This window comes from Eschrichtius robustus, chromosome 11, assembly GCF_028021215.1.
Source record: "Eschrichtius robustus isolate mEscRob2 chromosome 11, mEscRob2.pri, whole genome shotgun sequence".
Lineage (NCBI taxonomy): Eukaryota > Metazoa > Chordata > Mammalia > Artiodactyla > Eschrichtiidae > Eschrichtius > Eschrichtius robustus.
This window is the reverse complement of record NC_090834.1, coordinates 25,985,130-26,007,189: the sequence shown is the minus strand read 5'-3', so window position 1 is coordinate 26,007,189 and position 22,060 is coordinate 25,985,130. Positions and strand designations below refer to the sequence as shown.

The 22,060-nt window shown below is 38.3% G+C and overlaps 1 protein-coding gene across 1 annotated transcript in view; it reads right to left on the bottom strand.

Moving 5' to 3' along the window:
• The window catches only part of ALKBH8 (alkB homolog 8, tRNA methyltransferase), a 73,925-nt gene that overhangs the window by 8,366 nt on the left and 43,499 nt on the right, over window positions 1–22,060 (bottom strand). The window contains exon 10 of the mRNA XM_068554905.1: window positions 12,285–12,541. Coding sequence (XP_068411006.1) covers window positions 12,285–12,541 — 257 coding nt within the window. The remainder of the gene's footprint in view (window positions 1–12,284; window positions 12,542–22,060) is intronic.

The following is a 22,060-nucleotide window of genomic DNA, read 5'->3' as shown; positions in this document are numbered from 1 at the left end:
GACGCTGGGGCTGCTGCTGCCACCTCCAAAAATCCTGTGTGCGAGCACAGGTCACTCTCCACACCGCCCCTCCCGGGAGCCTGTGCAGCCCACCACTGCCAGGGTCCCGTGATCCAGGGACAACTTCCCCGGGAGAACACACTGCACGCCTCAGGCTGCTGCAATGTCACGACGCCTCTGACGCCGCAGGCTCGCCCCGCCTCCTCCGTACCCCTCCCTCCCCCGGCCCTGAGTGAGCCACAGCCCCCGAAGCAGCTGCTCCTTTAACCCCGTTCTGTCTGGGAGGGGAACAGACACCCTCAGGCCACCTACACGCAGAGGCGGGTCCAAATCCAAAGCTGAATCCCGGGAGCTGTGCGAACAGAGAAGAGAAGGGGAAATCGCTCCCAGCAGCCTCAGAAGCAGCGGATTAAAACTCCACAAACAACTTGATGTGATGCATCTGTTGAATACCTGAATAGACAAAGAATCATCCCAAATTCAGGAGGTGGACTTTGGGAGCAGGATATATTAATTTTTCCCCTTTTCCTTTTTTTGGTGAGTGTATATTATATGCTTCTGGGTGAGATTTTGTCTGTATGGCTTTGCTTTATAATAGCTTTATTTTACTTCACTATATTATAGCTTCTTTCTTTCTTTCTTTCTTTCTTTCTTCCTTCCTTCCTTCCTTTCTTTCTTTCTTTCTTTCTTTCTTTCTTTCTTTCTTTCTTTCTTTCTCTCTTTCTCTCTTTCTTTCTTCCTTTCTTTCTTTCTTTCTATTTTTTCTCCCTTTTACTCTGAGCCGTGTGGACTAAAGGCTCTTGGTGCTCCAGCCAGGCATCAGGGCCATACCTCTGAGGTGGGAGAGCCAACTTCAGGACACTGGTCCACAAGAGACCTCCCAGCTCCACGTAATACCAAACGGCAAAAATCTCTCAGAGATCTCCATCTCAACATCAAGACCCAGCATCACTCAATGACCAGCAAGCTACAGTGCTGGACACCCTATGCCAAACAACTAGCAAGAGAGGAACACAGCCCCATCCATTAGCAAAGAGGCTTCCTAAAATCATAATAAGGCCACAGACACCCCAAAATACACCACCAGACATGGACGTGCCCACCAGAAAGACAAGATCCAGCCTCAACCACCAGAACTCAGGCACTAGTTCCCTACACCAGGAAGCCTACACAACCCACTGAACCAACCTTAGCCACTGGGGACAGATACCAAAAACAACGGGAACTACGAACCTGCAGCCTGTGAAAAGGAGACCCCAAACACAGTAAGATAAGCAAAATGAGACGACAGAAAAACACACAGCAGATGAAGGAGCAGGGTCAAAACACACCAGACCTAACAAATGAAGAGGAAATAGGTAGTCTACCAGAAAAAGAATTCAGAATAATGATAGTAAGGATGATCCAAAATCTGGGAAATAGAATAGACAAAATGCAAGAAACATTTAACAAGGACGTAGAAGAACTAAAGAGGAACCAAGCAACGATGAAAAACGCAATAAATGAAATTAAAAATACTCTAGATGGGATCAATAGCAGAATAACTGAGGCAGAAGAAAGGATAAGTGACCTGGAAGATAAAATGGTGGAAATAACTACTGCAGAGCAGGATAAAGAAAAAAGAATGAAAAGAACTGAGGACAGTCTCAGAGACCTCTGGGACAACATTAAACGCACCAACATTCGAATTATAGGGGTCCCAGAAGAAGAAGAGAAAAAGAAAGGGACTGAGAAAATATTTGAAGAGATTATAGTTGAAAACTTCCCTAATATGGGAAAGGAAATAGTTAATCAAGTCCTGGAAGCACAGAGAGTCCCATACAGGATAAACCCAAGGAGAAACACGCCAAGACACATATTAATCAAACTGTCAAAATTAAACATAAGGAAAACATATTAAAAGCAGCAAGGGAAAAACAACAAATAACACACAAGGGAATCCCCATAAGGTTAACAGCTGATCTTTCAGCAGAAACTCTGCAGGCCAGAAGGGAGTGGCAGGATATACTTAAAGTGATGAAGGAGAAAAACCTACAACCAAGATTACTCTACCCAGCAAGGATCTCATTCAGATGTGATGGAGAAATTAAAACCTTTACAGACAAGCAAAAGCTGAGAGAGTTCAGCACCACCAAACCAGCTTTACAACAAATGCTAAAGGAACTTCTGTAGGCAAGAAACACAAGAGAAGGAAAACACCTACAATAACAAACCCAAAACATTTAAGAAAATGGGAATAGGAACATACATATCGATAATTACCTTGAATGTAAATGGATTAAATGCTCCCACCAAAAGACACAGGCTGGCTGAATGGATACAAAAACAAGACCCATATATATGCTGTCTACAAGAGACCCACTTCAGACCTAGAGACACATACAGACTGAAAGTGAGGGGATGGAAAAAGATATTCCATGCAAATGGAAATCAAAAGAAAGCTGGAGTAGCAATTCTCATATCAGACAAAATAGACTTTAAAATAAAGACTGTTACAAGAGACAAAGAAGGACACTATATAATGATCAAGGGATCGATCCAAGAGGAAGCTATAACAATTGTAAATATTTATGCACCCAACATAGGAGCACCTCAATACATAAGGCAAATACTAACAGCCATAAAAGGGGAAATCGACAGCAACACAATCATAGTAGGGGACTTTCACCAATGGACAGATCATCCAAAATGAAAATAAATAAGGAAACACAAGCTTTAAATGATACATTAAACAAGATGGACTTAATTGATATTTATAGGACATTATAAACATTATAGGACATTCCACCGAAAAACAACAGAATACACATTTTTCGCAAGTGCTCATGGAACATTCTCCAGGATAGATCATATCTTGGGTCACAAATCAAGCCTTGGTAAATTTAAGAAAATTGAAATCGTATCAAGTATCTTTTCCGACCACAACGCTATGAGACTAGATATCAATTACAGGAAAAGATCTGTAAAAAATACAAACACACGGAGGCTACACAATACACTACTTAATAACGAAGTGCTCACTGAAGAAATCAAAGGGGAAATCAAAAAATACCTAGAAACAAATGACAATGGAGATACGACGACCCAAAACCTATGGGACGCAGCAAAAGCAGTGCTAAGAGGGAAGTTTATAGCAATACAAGCCTACATCAAGAAACAGGAAACATCTCGAATAAACAACCTAACCTTGCACCTAAAGCAATTAGAGAAAGAAGAGCAAAAAAACCCCAAAGCTAGCAAAAGGAAAGAAATCATAAAGATTAGGTCAGAAATAAATGAAAAAGAAATGAAGGAAACAATAGCAAAAATCAATGAAACTAAGAGCTGGTTCTTTGAGAAGATAAACAAAATTGATAAACCATTAGCCAGACTCATCAAGAGAAAAAGGGAGAAGACTCAAATCAATAGAATTAGAAATGAAAAAGGAGAAGTAACCACTGACACTGCAGAAATACAAAAGATCATGAGAGATTACTACAAGCAACTCTATGCCAATAAAATGCACAACCTGGAAGAAATGGACAGATTCTTAGAAATGCACAAACTGCCGAGACTGAACCAGGAAGAAATAGAAAATATGAACAGACCAATCACAAGCACTGAAATTGAAACTGTGATTAAAAGCCTTCCAACAAACAAAAGTCCAGGACCAGATGGCTTCACAGGCGAATCCTATCAAACATTTAGAGAAGAGCTAACACCTATCCTTCTCAAACTCTTCCAAAATATTGCAGAGGGAGGAACACTCCCAAACTCATTCTACGAGGCCACCATCACCCTGATACCAAAACCAGACAAAGATGTCACAAAGAAAGAAAACTACAGGCCAATATCACTGATGAACATAGATGCAAAAATCCTCAACAAAATACTAGCAAACAGAATCCAACAGCACATTAAAAGCATCATACACCATGATCAAGTGGGGTTTATCCCAGGAATGCAAGGATTCTTCAACATACGCAAATCAATCAATGTGATACACCATATTAACAAATTGAAGGAGAAAAACCACATGATCATCTCAATAGATGCAGAGAAAGCTTTTGACAAAATTCAACACCCATTTATGATAAAAGCCCTGCAGAAAGTAGGCATAGAGGGAACTTTCCTCAACATAATAAAGGCCATATATGACAAACCCACAGCCAACATTGTCCTCAATGGTGAAAAACTGAAACCATTTCCACTAAGATCAGGAACAAGACAAGGTTGCCCACTTTCACCACTATTATTCAACATAGTTTTGGAAGTGTTAGCCACAGCAATCAGAGAAGACAAAGAAATAAAAGGAATCCAAATCGGAAAAGAAGAAGTAAAGCTGTCACTATTAGCAGATGACATGATACTATACATAGAGAATCCTAAAACTGCCACCAGAAAACTCCTAGAGCTAATCAATGAATTTGGTAAAGTAGCAGGATACAAAATTAATGCACAGAAATCTCTTGCATTTCTATACACTAATGACGAAAAATCTGAAAGTGAAATTAAGAAAACACTCCCGTTTACCATTGCAACAAAAAGAATAAAATATCTAGGAATAAACCTACCTAAGGAGACAAGAGACCTGTATGCAGAAACTTATAAGACACTGATGAAAGAAATGAAAGATGATACAAATAGGTGGAGAGATATACCATGTTCCTGGATTGGAAGAATCAACATTGTGAAAATGACTCTACTACCCAAAGCAATCTACAGATTCAATGCAATCCCTATCAAACTACCACTGGCATTTTTCACAGAACTAGAACAAAAAATTTCACAATTTGTATGGAAACACAAAAGACCCCGAATAGCCAAAGCAATCTTGAGAACGAAAAATGGAGCTGGGGGAATCAGGCTCCCTGACTTCAGACTATATTACAAAGCTTCAGTAATCAAGACAGTTTAGTACTGGCACAAAAACAGAAATATAGATCAATGGAACAGGATAGAAAGCCCAGAGATAAAACCACACACATATGGTCACCTTATCTTTGATAAAGGAGGCAAGCATATACAGTGGAGAAAAGACAGCCTCTTCAATAAGTGGTGCTGGGAAAATTGGACAGGTACATGTAAAAGTATGAAATTAGAACACTCCCTGACACCATACACAAAAATAAACTCAAAATGGATTAAAGACCTAAGTGTAAGGGCAGACACTATCAAACTCTTAGAGGAAAACATAGGCAGAACACTCTATGACATACAACACAGCAAGATTCTTTTTGACCCAGCTCCCAGAGAAATGGAAATAAGAACACAAATAAACAAATGGGACCTAATGAAACTTAAAAGCTTTTGCACAGCAAAGGAAACCATAAACAAGACCAAAAGACAACCCTCAGAATGGGAGAAAATATTTGCAAATGAAGCAACTGACAAAGGATTAATCTCCAAGATTTACAAGCAGCTCATGCAGCTCAATAACAAAAAAACGAACAACCCAATCCAAAAATGGGCAGAAGACCTAAATAGACATTTCTCCAAAGAAGATATACAGATGGCCTACAGACACATGAAAGAATGCTCAACATCATTAATCATTAGAGAAATGCAAATCAAAACTACAATGAGATATCATCTCACACCGGTCAGAATGGCCATCATCAAAAAATCTAGAAACAATAAATGCTGGAGAGGGTGTGGAGGAAAGGGAACCCTCTTGCACTGTTGGTGGGAATGTAAATTGATACAGCCACTATGGAGAACAGTATGGAGGTTCCTTAAAAAACTACAAATAGAACTACCATACGACACAGCAATCCCACTACTGGGCATATACCCCGAGAAAACCATAGGTCAAAAAGAGTCATGTGCCAAAATGTTCATTGCAGCTCTATTTACAATAGCCAGGACATGGAAGCAACCAAAGTGTCCATCATCGGACGAATGGATAAAGAAGATGTGGCACATATATACAATGGAATATTACTCAGCCATAAAAAGAAATGAAATGGAGGTATTTGTAATGAGGTGGATGGAGCTAGAGTCTGTCATACAGAGTGAAGTAAGTCAGAAAGAGAAAAACAAATACAGTATGCTAACACATATATACGGAATCTAAGGAAAAAAAAAGGCCATGAAGAACCTAGTGGCAAGACGGGAATAAAGACACAGACCTACTAGAGAATGGACTTGAGGATATGGGGAGGGGTTGGGGTGAGATGTGACAGGATAAGAGAGTGTCATGGACATATATACACTACCAAATGTAAAATAGATACCTAGTGGGAAGCAGCCACATAGCACAGGGAGATCAGCTCAGTGCTTTGTGACCACCTAGAGGGGTGGGATGGGGAGGGTGGGAGGGAGGGAGATGCAAGAGGGAAGAGAAATGGGAACATATTGTATATGTATAACTGATTCACTTTGTTATAAAGCAGAAGCTAACACACCATTGTAAGGGAATTATACTTCAATAAAGATGTTTGAAAAAAAAAAATTCAACAACACATTAAAAGGATCATATACCATGTTTCAAGTGGGATTTGTCCCAGGAATGCAAGGATTTTTCAATATCCGCAGATCAATCAGTGTGATACACCGTATCAACAAATTGAAGAATAAAAACCATATGATAATCTCAATAGATGCAGGAAAAGCTTTCAACAAAACTCAACACCTATTTATGATAAAAACTCTCAAGAAAGTAGGCATAGAGGAAACTTACCTCAACATAACAGAGGCCATATATGACAAACCCACAACCAACATCATTCTCAATGGTGAAAGACTGAAACCATTTCCTCTAAGATCAGCAACAAAAAAAGGTTATCCACTCTCTCCACTGTTATTCAATATAGTTTTGGAAGTTTTAGCCACAGCAATCAGAGAAGAAAAAGAAATAAAAGGAATCCAAATCAGAGAAGAAAAAGTAAAGCTGTCACTATTTGCAGATGACATGATACTATACATAGAGAATCCTAAAGACTCTACCAAAAAGCTACTAGAGCTAATCAATGAATTTGGTAAAGTAGCAGGATACAAAATTAATGCACAGAAATCTCTTGCATTCCTATACACTAATGATGAAAAATCTGAAAGAGAAATTAAGGGAACACTCCCATTTACCACTGTAACAAAAAGAATAAAATACCTAGGAATAAACCTACCTAAGGAGACAAAGACCTGTATGCAGAAAACTATAAGACACTGATGAAATAAATTAAAGATGATACAAAAAGATGGAGAGATATACCATGTTCTTGGATGGGAAGAATCAACATTGTGAAAATGACTCTACTACCCAAAGCAATCTACAGATTCAATGCAATCCCTATCAAACTACCAATGGCATTTTTCACAGAATTAGAACAAAAAATTTCAAAATTTGTATGGAAACACAAAAGACCTCAATAGCCAAAGCAATCTTGAGAAAGAAAAACGGAACTGGAGGAATCAGGCTCCCTGACTTCAGACTATACTACAAAGCTACAATAATCAAGACAGTATGGTAATGGCACAAAAACAGAAATACAGATCAATGGAACAGGATAGAAAGCCCAGAGATAAACCCACGCACATATGGTCACCTTAACTTTGATAAAGGAGGCAAGAATATACAATGGAGAAAAGACAGCCACTTCAACAAGCGGTGCTGGGAAAACTGGACAGCTACATATAAAAGAATGAAATTAGAACACTTCCTAACACCATACACAGAAATAAACTCAAAATGGATTAAAGACCTAAATGTGAGATAAAACTCTTAGAAGAAAACATAGGAAGAACACACTTTGACATAAATCACAGCAAGATCGTTGTTGACACACCTCCTAGAAAAATGGAAATAAAAACAAGAATAAACAAATGGGACATAATGAAACCTAAAAGCTTTTGCACAGCAAAGGAAACCATAAACGAGACAAAAAGATAACCCTCAGAATGGGAGAAAATATTTGCAAATGAAGCAACTGATAAATGATTTATCATAAATGGGTGTTGAATTTTGTCAAAAGCTTTTTCTTCACCTATTGAGATGATCATATGGTTTCTCTCCTTCAATTTGTTAATATGGTTTATCAAATTGATTGATTTGTATTTACTGAAGTATCCTTGCATTCCTGGGATAAACCCCACTTGACCATGATGTATGATCCTTTTAATGTGCTGTTGGATTCTGTTTGCTAGTATTTTGTTGAGGATTTCTGCATCTATGTTCATCAGTGATATTGGCCTGTAGTTTTCTTTCTTTGTGACATCTTTGTCTGCTTTTGTTATCAGGTTGATGGTGGCCTCGCAGAATGAGTTTGGGAGTGTTCCTCCCTCTGCTATATTTTGGAAGACTTTGAGAAGAATAGGTGTTAGCTCTTCTCTAAATGTTTGATAGAATTCGCCTGTGAAGGGATCTGGTCCTCGGCTTTTGTTTGTTGGAAGATTTTTAATCACAGTCTCAATTTCAGTGCTTGTGATTGGTCTATTTATATTTTCTATTTCTTTCTGGTTCAGTCTCAGAAGGTTGTGCTTTTCTAAGAATTTGTCCATTTCCTCCAGGTTGTCCATTTTATTGGGATATAGTTTCTTTTAAGTAATCTCTCATGATCCTTTGTATTTCTGCAGTGTCAGTTGTTACTTCTCCTTTTTCATTTCTAGTTCTGTTGATTTGAGTCTTTTCCCTTTTTTGCTCGATGAGTCTGGCTAATGGTTTATCAATTTTGTTTATCTTCTCAAAGAACCAGTTTTTAATTTTATTGATCTTTGCTATTGTTTCCTTCATTTCTTTTTCATTTATTTCTAATCTGTTCTTTATGATTTCTTTCTTTCTGCGAACTTCGGGGTTTTTTTTCTTCTTTCTCTAATTGTTTTAGGTGTACAGTTAGATTGTTTATTTGAGATGTTTCTTGTTTCTTGAGGTAGGATTGTATTGCTATAAACTTCCCTCTTAGAACTGCTTTTGCTGCATCCCATAGGTTTTGGGTCGTCGTGTTTTCATTGTCATTTGTTTCTAGGTATTTTTTGATTTCCTCTTTGATTTCTCCAGTGATCTCTTGGTTATTTAGTAGTGTACTGTTTAGCCTCCATGTGTTTGTATTTTGTACAGATTTTTTCCTAATCTAGTCTCATAGAGTTGTGGTTGGAAACGATATTTGATATGATTTCAATTTTCTTAAATTTACCAAGGCTTGATTTGTGACCCAAGATATGATCTATCCTGGAGAATGTTCCATGAGCACTTGAGAAGAAAGTGTATTCTGTTGTTTTTGGATGGAATGTGCTATAAATATCGATTAAGTCCATCTTGTTTAATGTATCATTTAAAGCTTGTTTCCTTATTTATTTTCATTTTGGATGATCTGTCCATTGGTGAAAGTGGGGTGTTAAAGTCCCCTACTATGATTGTGTTACTGTCAATTTCCCCTTTTATGGCTGTTAGCATTTGTCATGTAGTGAGGTGCTCCTATGTTGGGTGCATATTTACAATTGTTATATCTTCTTCTTGGATTGATCCCTTAATCATTATGTAGTGTCCTTCTTTGTCTCTTGTAATAGTCTTTATTTTAAAGTATCTTTTGTCTGATATGAGAATTGCTACTCCAGCTTTCTTTTGATTTACGTTTGCATGGAATATCTTGTTCCATCCCCTCACTTGCAGTCTGTATGTGTCCCTAGGTCCGAAGTGGGTCTCTTGTAGACAGCATATATACAGGTCTTGTTTTTAAGTATTTATCTAAGAAACACATTCAGACTGAGGGTACTCCAAGATCCATGCACAGAACATCACGTAGTGAATAAGCTAGACCAAGCTCTGGGTATGCACATCTCATCTATTATTGGTACAATTATAAAGGCAATAAGTTTCTTGAAGGTATAAAATCTTTCTTATAAAATTTAACTCTGAAAATAAAGCCAACAGCTAATGCTGATGCTAGGAATGATGGAGTCTAAATAAGAAATGTTTCTTAGCTAGAATACAGAAATTTTGAGTTAAAGAGCGGAAGAACAAGCTCATGCATAACTCAGATCAGATAAGAACAGATTCACCACATATACTTCTAAGAGAAATGAATAGTTGTTTATAAAACTATTTCCATGAGAGCCCAAGCCAGTATTTTTAAAATATACTTTGTAAAGGAAATTATATAAAATAGTGATACTAATAACTTTTTAAATTCTGAGACTATCTTAGATATACATTTGAATACCCAGAATGAATGTCTCAGGTCACATCCTCTCATGAATGTCAAGAAATGCACATATTTTCATGCTCAAAGATGGCTGTTCAAAATACACTCAAGTATCATTGCTCCATCCAGGTTGGAGCCTTAGCAGCTTAAAAAATTAGGTTTCTCTTTTATCATATATAATTCCATTTCTTGTATAATGAAAACCATAACTCCAACCAGATAGGTAGTTTTCATTCATTCATTGAACCACACCTACTGAGCCTTCCCTAGAGGTCAGACAATGGCAGTAGGTTCCAGGAAGAGCAGACAGGAAAGAACACTGCAGACTGCCACTGATAAAACAACTGCAGATTATGGAGAGTGAGTACACTTATGATTTTCTAATTCTTCTGGATATATTCCTTCTTGAATCAGCTTCAGGTTTTTGGTTCAGTTTATCAAGAAATCATTTTTCTTAACTGTAACAGGATAGTATTATCATATGACTAAGTCAGTGTGTTTGACTTCAACCTAGTTTCACTGTCACAATTGATACCTGACTAGACAAAGCCACAGGTTATCATCAAGAAAGTGTAAAGGCAGAGCTTCCTGAGAAACATTTTTGGACAGTACCTTAAGATTAAAACATCAGAAGATATACTTTGTTTTAAGCTGTGGTTAGAGTTGTGACAAATCTGAAACCTATTTCCTCTTCAACATGAACAAACTTAATTCACTAGACCTTATTCTTTATAAACTAAAATTCAATTGTAAACATGATGACAATATATGAATACTTGTCTTATCTTGATGAAAAGCGATTCTTTTAAATGCCTCTTAATGCACAAAGTCTACCTTTCCTCAATTGCAGTAGTACCGTTCTTTCTTCATGTAGGTGTACAATATCTAGGATGAGGTAAAAATAAAGATTACAAGCAATCTGATATACTATAACAGCCCATGAAGGTAGACTGCTCTCATTCTCCTTATATACTCCCCTTACTCTAGTCCTTCCTCCCCTAATCTTGAGAAAGGGAAGCTCCAGTCCTCACAGAGCAGTGTTGACACGAGTACTTACAACAATGCACTAATGCAGGGAGAACTTCCTACTTCCTAGCACAGCAGAGAAAAAAGTGATCCATTAGAAAAGGAAATTATAGGGCTTCCCTGGTGGTGCAGTGGTTGAGAATCTGCCTGCCAATGCAGGGGACACGGGTTCGAGCCCTGGTCTGGGAAGATCCCACATGCCGCGGAGCAACTAGGCCCATGAGCCACAACTACTGAGCCTGCGCGTCTGGAGCCTATGCTCCGCAACAAGAGAGGCCACGATAGTGAGAGGCCCGCACATCGCGATGAAGAGTGGCCCCCGCTTGCTGCAACTAGAGAAAGCCCTCGTACAGAAACGAAGACCCAACACAGCCAAAAATAAACAATAAATAAATAATAAATAATTTTTTTAAAAAAAGAACAAAGCCCAAGATAACTGGTTTTTAAATGCTTTTCTTCCCAGGGTACATTAGCCGATATCTGGAGACATTTAAAAAAAAGAAAAGAAAAGGAAATTATAACAACTGAAAACAGAAACTTTGGCATCAGAGAGAAGTCCTAGGTCTAGCACTATAACCTTGGTCAAATTTTTAATCTACTTGAGGTTTAATTTTCCCAACAGTAAGACAACAATAAATACTAACCTTTTTTTTTTTCTACTATGAGTAAAAGAACACTAGATTTGGAGTCATAAGGCATGGGTTCAAGTTCCAGCTATATCCTCTAATAATATAACACCAAGGAAGTAATATAACCTCTGTGAGCCTCAGTTTCTTCATTTATAAAAGATGGATAAAAATATCTGCTTTATACTTCTCATACTTACAAGGAACTAGGAAAGAAAATGGTTTGTATAAAAATCCTTTATAACCTGTAAATAGTTTTATAAATATAAGATAGCTTTACTGATAAAATAATCTTCTTAGAAAGCAAAATCTGAAGGGACCAAAAAAAAAAACTGCAAATAATGGCATGCCCATAAATTTCTAGAGGAATAAAAAAGAATGGGAGTGTTCATTAATTTTCAACCTGTTGGTTACAATTTTCTGCAGTGACCTAAAAACACAGCATTATATCATGATGAAGGTGATAATAACCCTTACAAATAAAGCAAAAACAAAGCCAGAAGCAACAATTACTTGCCATATATAACTCCTTATTGATGCCAAGATACTTCCCATTTCCACATCCAATATCAGCAACTAATGAACCACTTGGCAAAGCTTTCAAAAACTCCACAATGTGTGGCCAAGGGGTATGTCTCGTGCTGCTAAAGTGTCTAGCAATTTCTTCATAAACTTGATGGACATATTCTTGCTCCAGTTGTGAGGCTTCTTTATCACTCTCTGGAAATGATGTGGGAGTCTCCTTCATCTGGCTGTCACAGACCAAAGGGTAACCTAATGAATAAAAGAAAGCAATATAAACCATTTACTTATTTGTTTGTTTTTTAAACTTATTTTTTGGCCGCACCACGCGGCATGTGGGATCTTAGTTCCCTGACCCGGAATTGAATCTAAGCCCCCTGCATTGGAAGAATGGAGTCTTAACCACTGGACCACCAGGGAAGTCACTAAACCATTATTTTTATCCAAATGTTTCATAAGGTATGATTGTTTTATCAAAAGAAAAAGCAAATCAATCCACGTTTGATGACTAGGGTTAAGTAGGCTCTGATTTATCAGTTAAAAAAAGTAGTTCTTGGGAGGTCTGGGCAAGATGGTGGAAGAGTAAGATGCAGAGATCACCTTCCTCCCCACAGATAAATCACAAATACATCTACACGTGCAACTGCTCCTATAGAACACCCACTGAACGCTGGCAGAAGACGTCAGACCTCCCAAAGGGCAAGAAACTTCCCATGTACCTGGGTAGGGCAAAAGAAAAAAGAAATAACAGAGACAAAAGAATAGGGACGGGACCTGCACCAGTGGGAGGGAGCTGTGAAGGAGGAAAGATTTCCACACACTAGGAAGCCCCTTCGCGGGCAGAGACTGCGGGTGGCAGAGGGGGACGCTTCAGAGCCACGGAGGAGAGCGCAGCCACAGGGGTGCGGAGGGCAGAGTGGAGAGATTCCCGCACACAGGAGTGGTGCCGAGCAGCACTCACCAGCCCGAGAGGCTTGTCTGCTCACCCACCGGGGCGGGCGGGGGCTGGGAGCTGAGGCTCGGGCGTCAGTCGGATCCCAGGGAGAGGACTGGGGTTGGCGGCGTGAACGCAGCCTGAAGGGGTTAGCACACCACAGTTAGCCGGTAGGGAGTCCGGGACAAAGTCTGCAGCTGCTAAAGAGGCAAGAGACTTTTTCTTGCCTCTTTGTTTCCTGGTGCGCGAGGAGAGGGGCTTCAGAGCGCCACCTAAACGAGCTCCAGAGATGGGCGCGAGCCGCAGCTATCAGCGTGGACCCCAGAGACGGGCATGAGACACTAAGGCTGCTGCTGCCGCCACCAAGAATCCTGTGTGCGAGCACAGGTCACTATCCACACCGCCCCTCCTGGGACCTGTGCAGCCCGCCACTGCCAGGGTCCCGAGATCCAGGGACAACTTCCCCGGGAGAACGCATGGCACACCTCAGGCTGCTGCAACGTCACACCAGCCTCTGCCGCTGCAGGCTCGCCCCGCATCCGTACCCCTCCCTCCCCCAGGCCTGAGTGAGCCAGAGCCCCCGAAGCAGCTGCTCCTTTAACCCCATCCTGTCTGAGCGAAGAACAGACGTCCTCAGGCGACCTACATGCAAAGGCAGGTCCAAATCCAAAGCTGAAACCCGGGAGCTGTGCGAACAAAGAAGAGAAAGGGAAATTTCTCCCAGCAGCCTCAGAAGCAGCGGATTACAGCTCCACAAACAACTTGATGTACCTGCATCTGTTGAATACCTGAATAGACAACGAATCATCTCAAATTGAGGAGGTGGACTTTCGGAGCAGGATGTATTATTTTTTTCCCCTTTTCCTCTTTTTGTGAGTGTATACGTGTATGCTTCTGTGTGAGATTTTGTCTGTACAGCTTTGTTTTCACCATTTGTCCTAGGGTTCGGTGTGTCCATTTTTTTTTTTTTTTACTTAAAAAAAGGTTTTTTTCTTAATAAATTTTTTCTTAATAATTTTTTTCTTATTTTTTTATAATAGCTTTATTTTATTTTATCTTCATTTTATTTTATTTTATTTTATCCTCTTTCTTTCTATTTTTTTCTCCCTTTTATTCTGAGCCATGTGGATGAAAGGCTCTTGGTGCTCCAGCCAGGCATCAGGGCTGTGCCTCTGAGGTGGGAGAGCCAACTTCAGGACACTGGTCCACAGGACACCTCCCAACTCCACGTAATACCAAATGGTGAAAATCTCTCAGAGATCTCCATCTCAACACCGAGACCCAGCTTCACTCAACAACCAGTATGCTACAGTGCTGGATACCCTATGCCAAACAACTAGCAAGACAGGAATACAGCCCCATCCATTAGCTGAGAGGCACCTAAAATCATAATAAGGCCACAGACATCCCAAAACACACCACCAGACGTGGACGTGCACACCAGAAAGACAAGATCCAGCCTCATCCACCAGAACACAGGCACTAGTCCCCTCCACCAGGAAGCCTACACAACCCACTGAACCAACCTTAGCCACTGGGGACAGATACCAAAAACAACAGGAACTACGAACCTGCAGCCTGTGAAAAGGAGACCCCAAACACAGTAAGATTAGCAAAATGAGAAGACAGAAAAACACACAGCAAATGAAGGAGCAAGGTAAAAACACAGTAGACCTAACAAATGAAGAGGAAATAGGCAGTCTACCTGAAAAAGAATTCAGAATAATGATAGTAAAGATGATCCAAAATCTCGGAAATAGAATAGACAAAATGCAAGACACATTTAACAAGGATGTAGAAGAACTAAAGAGGAACCAAGCAACGATGAAAAACACAATAAATGAAATAAAAAATATTCTAGAAGGGATCAATAGCAGAATAAATGAGGCAGAAGAACGGGTAAGTGACCTGGAAGATAAAATAGTGGAAATAACTACTGCAGAGCAGAATAAAGAAAAAAGAATGAAAAGAACTGAGGACAGTCTCAGAGACCTCTGGGACAACATTAAATGCACCAACATTCAAATTATAGGGGTCCCAGAAGAAGAAGAGAAAAAGAAAGGGACTGAGAAAATATTTGAAGAGATTATAGTTGAAAACTTCCCTAATATGGGAAAGGAAATAGTTAATCAAGTCCTGGAAGCACAGAGAGTCCCATACAGGATAAATCCAAGGAGAAACATGCCAAGATACATATTAATCAAACTATCAAAAATTAAATATAAAGAAAACATATTAAAAGCAGCAAGGGAAAAACAACAAATAACACACAAGGGAATCCCCATAAGGTTAACATCTGATCTTTCAGCAGAAACTCTGCAAGCCAGAAGGGAGTGGCAGGATATACTTAAAGTGATGAAGGAGAAAAACCTACAACCAAGATTACTCTACCCAGCAAGGATCTCATTCAGATTTGATGGAGAAATTAAATCCTTTAAAGACAAGCAAAAGCTGAGAGAGTTCAGCACCACCAAACCAGCTTTACAACATATGTTAAAGGAACTTCTGTAGGCAAGAAACACAAGAGTAGGAAAACACCTATAATAACAAACCCAAAACATTTAAGAAAATGGGAATAGGAACATACATATCAATAATTACCTTAAACGTAAATGGATTAAATGCTCCCAGCAAAAGAAACAGACTGGCTGAATGGATACAAAAACAAGACCTGTATATATGCTGTCTACAAGAGACCCACTTCAGACCTAGGGACACATACAGACTGAAAGTGAGGGGATGGAAAAAGATACTCTATGCAAATGGAAATCAAAAGAAAGCTGGAGTAGCAATTCTCATACCAGACAAAATAGACTTTAAAATAAAGACTATTACAAGAGACAAAGAAGGACACTATATAATGATCAAGGGGTCGATCCAAGAGGAAGCTATAACAATTGTAAATATTTATGCACCCAACATAGGAGCACCTCAATACATAAGGCAAATACTAACAGCCATAAAAGGGGAAATCGACAGCAACACAATCATAGTAGGGGACTTTAACACCCCACTTTCACCAATGGACAGATCATCCAAAATGAAAATAAATAAGGAAACACAAGCTTTAAATGATACATTAAACAAGATGGACTTAATTGATATTTATAGGACATTACACCCAAAAACAACAGAATACACATTTTTCTCAAGTGCTCATGGAACATTCTCCAGGATAGATCATATCTTGGGTCACAAATCAAGCCTTGGTAAATTTAAGAAAATTGAAATCGTATCAAGTATCTTTTCCGACCACAACGCTATGAGACTAGATATCAATTACAGGAAAAGATATGTAAAAAATACAAACACATGGAGGCTACATAATACACTACTTAATAACGAAGTGATTACTGAAGAAATCAAAGGGGAAATCAAAAAATACCTAGAAACAAATGACAATGGAGACACTACGACCCAAAACCTATGGGATGCAACAAAAAGCAGTTGTAAGAGGGACGTTTATAACAATACAAGCCTACTTCAAGAAACAGGAAACATCTCAAATAAACAACCTAACCTTGCACCTAAAGCAATTAGAGAAAGAAGAACAAAAAACCCCCAAAGATAGCAGAAGGAAAGAAATCATAAAGATCAGATGAGAAAGAAATGAAGGAAACAATAGCAAAGATCAATAAAACTGAAAGCTGGTTCTTTGAGAAGATAAACAAAACAGATAAACCATTAGCCAGATTCATCAAGAAAAAAAGGGAGAAGACTCAAACCAATAGAAATAGGAATGAAAAAGGAGAAGTAACAACTGACACTGCAGAAATACAAACAATCATGAGAGATTACTACAAGCAACACTATGCCAATAAAATGGACAACCTGGAAGAAATGGACAAATTCTTAGAAATGCACAACCTACCGAGACTGAACCAGGAAGAAATAGAAAATATGAACAGACCAATCACAAGCACTGAAATTGAAACTGTGATTAAAAGCCTTCCAACAAACAAAAGCCCAGGACCAGATGGCTTCACAGGCGAATTCTATCAAACATTTAGAGAAGAGCTAACACCTATCCTTCTCAAACTCTTCCAAAATATTACCGAGTGAGGAATACTACCCAACTCATTCTACGAGGCCACCATCACCCTGATACCAAAACCAGACAAAGATGTCACAAAGAAAGAAAACTACAGGCCAATATCACTGATGAACATAGATGCAAAAATCCTCAACAAAATACTAGCAAACAGATTCAAGTAGCACATTAAAAGGATCATACACCATGATCAAGTGGGGTTTATTCCAGGAATGCAAGGATTCTTCAATATACGCAAATCAATCAATGTGATACACCATATTAACAAATTGAAGGAGAAAAACCATATGATCATCTCAATAGATGCAGAGAAAGCTTTCGACAAAACTCAACACCCACTTTTGATAAAAGCCCTGCAGAAAGTAGGCATAGAGGGAACTTTCCTCAACATAATAAAGGCCATATATGACAAACCCACAGCCAACATTGTCCTCAATGGTGAAAAACTGAAACCATTTCCACTAAGATCAGGAACAAGACAAGGTTGCCCACTCTCACCACTATTATTCAACATAGTTTTGGAAGTGTTAGCCACAGCAATCAGAAAAGACAAAGAAATAAAAGGAATCCAAATCGGAAAAGAAGAAGTAAAGCTGTCACTGTTTGCAGATGACATGATACTATATATAGAGAATCCTAAAGATGCTACCAGAAAACTACTAGAGCTAATCAATGAATTTGGTAAAGTAGCAGGATACAAAATTAATGCACAGAAATCTCTTGCATTCCTATACACTAATGATGAAAAATCTGAAAGTGAAATTAAGAAAACACTCTCATTTACCATTGCAACAAAAAGAATTAAATATCTAGGAATAAACCTACCTAAGGAGACAAAAGACCTGTATGCAGAAAATTATAAGACACTGATGAAAGAAATTAAAGATGATACAAATAGATGGAGAGATATACCATGTTCTTGGATTGGAAGAATCAACATTGTGAAAATGACTCTACTACCCAAAGCAATCTACAGATTCAATGCAATCCCTATCAAACTACCACTGGCATTTTTCACAGAACTAGAACAAAAAATCTCACAATTTGTTTGGAAACACAAAAGACCCCGAATAGCCAAAGCAATCTTGAGAACGAAAAATGGAGCTGGAGGAATCAGGCTCCCTGACTTCAGACTATATTACAAAGCTACAGTAATCAAGACAGTTCGGTACTGGCACAAAAACAGAAACATAGATCAATGGAACAGGATAGAAAGCCCAGAGATAAACCCACACACATATGGTCACCTTATCTTTGATAAAGGAGGCAAGCATATACAGTGGAGAAAAGACAGCCTCTTCAATAAGTGGTGCTGGGAAAATTGGACAGGTACATGTAAAAGAATGAAATTAGAACACTCACTAACACCATACACAAAAATAAACTCAAAATGGATTAAAGACCTAAATGTAAGGCCAGACACTATCAAACTCTTAGAGGAAAACATAGGCAGAACACTCTATGACATAAATCACAGCAAGATCCTTTTTGATCCACCTCCTAGAGAAATGGAAATAAAGACAAAAATAAACAAATGGGACCTAATGAAACTTAAAAGCTTTTGCAAAGCAAAGGAAACCATAAACAAGTCCAAAAGACAACCCTCATAATGGGAGAAAATATTTGCAAATGAAGCAACTGACAAAGGATTAATCTCCAAGATTTACAAGCAGCTCATGCAGCTCAATAACAAAAAAACAAACAACCCAATCCAAAAATGGGCAGAAGACCTAAATAGACATTTCTCCAAAGAAGATATACAGATTGCCAACAAACACATGAAAGAATGCTCAACGTCATTAATCATTAGAGAAATGCAAATCAAAACTACAATGAGATATCATCTCACACTGGTCAGAATGGCCATCATCAAAAAATCTACAAACAATAAGTGCTGAAGAGGGTGTGGAGAAATGGGAACACTCTTGCACTGTTGGTGGGAATGTAAATTGATACAGCCACTATGGAGAACAGTATGGAGGTTCCTTAAAAAACTAAAAATAGAGCTACCATACGACCCAGCAATCCCACTACTGGGCATACACCCTTAGAAAACCATAATTCAAAAAGAGTCATGTGCCAAAATGTTCATTGCAGCTCTATTTACAATAGCCAGGACATGGAAGCAACCTAAGTGTCCATCATCAGATGAATGGATAAAGAAGATGTGGCACATATATACAATGGAATATTACTCAGCCATAAAATGAAACGAAATGGAGTTATTTGTAGTGAGGTGGATGGAGTTAGAGTCTGTCATACAGAGTGAAGTAAGTCAGAAAGAGAAAAACAAATACAGTATGCTTACACATATATATGGAATCTAAGGAGAAAAAAAAAAAAAGGTCATGAAGAACTAGTGGCAAGACGGGAATAAAGACACAGACCTACCAGAGAATGGACTTGAGGATATGGGGAGGGGGAAGGGTAAGACGTGACAAAGAGAGAGAGTGGCATGGACATATATACACTACGAAACGTAAAATAGATAGCTAGTGGGAAACAACCACATAGCACAGGGAGATCAGCTCTGTGCTTTGTGACCACCTAGAGGTGTGCGATAGGGAGGGCAGGAGGGAGGGAGATGCAAGAGGGAAGAGATATGGGAACATATGTATATGTATAACTGATTCACTTTGTTATAAAGCAGAAACTAACACACCATTGTAAGGCAATTATACTCCAATAAAGATGTTAAAAAAAAAAAAAAAAAGTAGTTCTTACCTAGCAAGTCCAATTATGTATGTGAGGGGTCTAACATAAGAAGGGGTAAATCCATTTGAAACAAAATATGACTGTATTTCTGCATGCCTTATAATGCAGATGCCTATTTCATCTTGGGATTAAGGGTCCTCTTATTCAGGAAAGCATCTTGATGGGCCTGGCGTAACCAGAAGAAATTTAGCAATTAACAGGATTTAAGGTTTTTGTCTTGGTAGGAGTTCTGGGGACCCTAGGACTCTCAGAAGAAGAACCAGACCTAGAAACAAAGTGTGATTTGGTAATAATCACAAGATCTAATGAATACTATTTGAAGCAGTTTACATATATTTTCTCAATCCTCACAGTAACACTATGAATAGGTACTATTACATTCATTTTACAGATGAGGAAACTGACTCACGGAATATTAAATAATGATCCTAAAGTGACAAAGATGGTAAGTCATAGAGTCAAGATTTGAACCCTGGCAGCGGAGACTCCTGAATCCACATTCTCAATGACTACACTGTGTTGCCTCCTTCAAAAGAATGAGCAAATCCTAAGGAGAACACCAGCAAGTAGAAAAGATGACAGAGGAAATTTAAGATACAATGTCTCAAATTAATTTTGAAGTGTTCCCTGTTCTCTGCAATAACGTCTAATATTCATTTCAAATCCTTGCCTTTTCTCGGCTATGCTATAATTTCCCTTTGTCTTCAGCCAGTCTGTGGCACACAACATCTTTTTTATGGGTAGCATACTAGAGAATAAAGGAAGAAGTAGTGTTCCCAGAGAAACCACAGACAAGACTTAGCAATAATTAGAAATCATGTGGCAGCAAAGAATTGATGGCTTCAGGAATTTTCCCTAAATATAACTAGAAGATTCCAAACCTTGAATGGGAGTGGAACTATCTAGTCCCTACTAATGTGTAAAGTGAAGCTCTAAACACTTTATGTAGACATTTAAGAAAAGGGTAGCCCCAGAAAGCCTGAGAGCTCTAAAACATACATGTGGAAACAGATGGGTTACATTATGTTGGTTACATCAGAATTACAATTACACTACAATATACATTACAATTATCTTAAACTGGTCTTGCTAAAAATTTTATTATCTTGGAAATTATGAACATCTCAGTTATGTAAAGGGAGGATCACTTAAATCCACAAATTTTGACCAAAAGTATCCAAAAGATGGCCTTGAACTTTAAAAAACTCTGTAAACTGAATATACAATCAGAGCTTCTTATAGCATCTCTTAAATTAATGCCCATAACAAAAAAACATTTGCATAAGAAAACTAACTTGTCTCTTCTACTAAATTTCAAGTTCCTTGAGAACAAGAGCCATGCTTCATTTTTCTATACTTTGTAAAGCTACTGGCAGTGTTAGACATTCATCAAATACTAAATAAATATTTTTTAATCGATAAAAAAAATTTTGTTTTTAAGTCCTCAATGACACTTTTAACAAAAGAAACAAAAACCTGTTAAAACCTATTTTAAGCTTCACTAACATGAAGATATCAAATATGAAGATTCCAAGTTTCCTAACAGAATATCTTATACATATAATAAAGATTTTTAATTTAAAATGTTTTTAAGATGACTAAATCCAAAAGCTCCTGCTAAGATACCACCCATAACTGAAACCACCAGGATGTTAAAAGCTCATAACATCACTGTCATTATAAAATATTACTTATAAAACACAAGGGGTTTTTATTTGAGTCCAAGAAATACAGGTCAGGATGCACTTATACAGACAATTCAAAACAGCATCCTCTACAAGTTTTTGAGCACTCCTTTCCAAGCTGACTAAAACAAACACTGTTTATCCCCCTAAAGTTATCCACTTACTATAGAACAATTTGTCATCTCCAACTTCCCTGTTAGGTTAATGAGAAGTAATTGAGAAATGTAACAAGCTGTTTCCAAAAAAACTTATTTTTGTACAAGTGATATTTTAATGCCCCCAAACTGTAGTATTCTTAACCATGACTACAATAAATAAAATATTTATTTAGACTTAAACTATGCTCAAGTACTATGTTTGCAGAAAATAAAGATGAGTAAGATGCA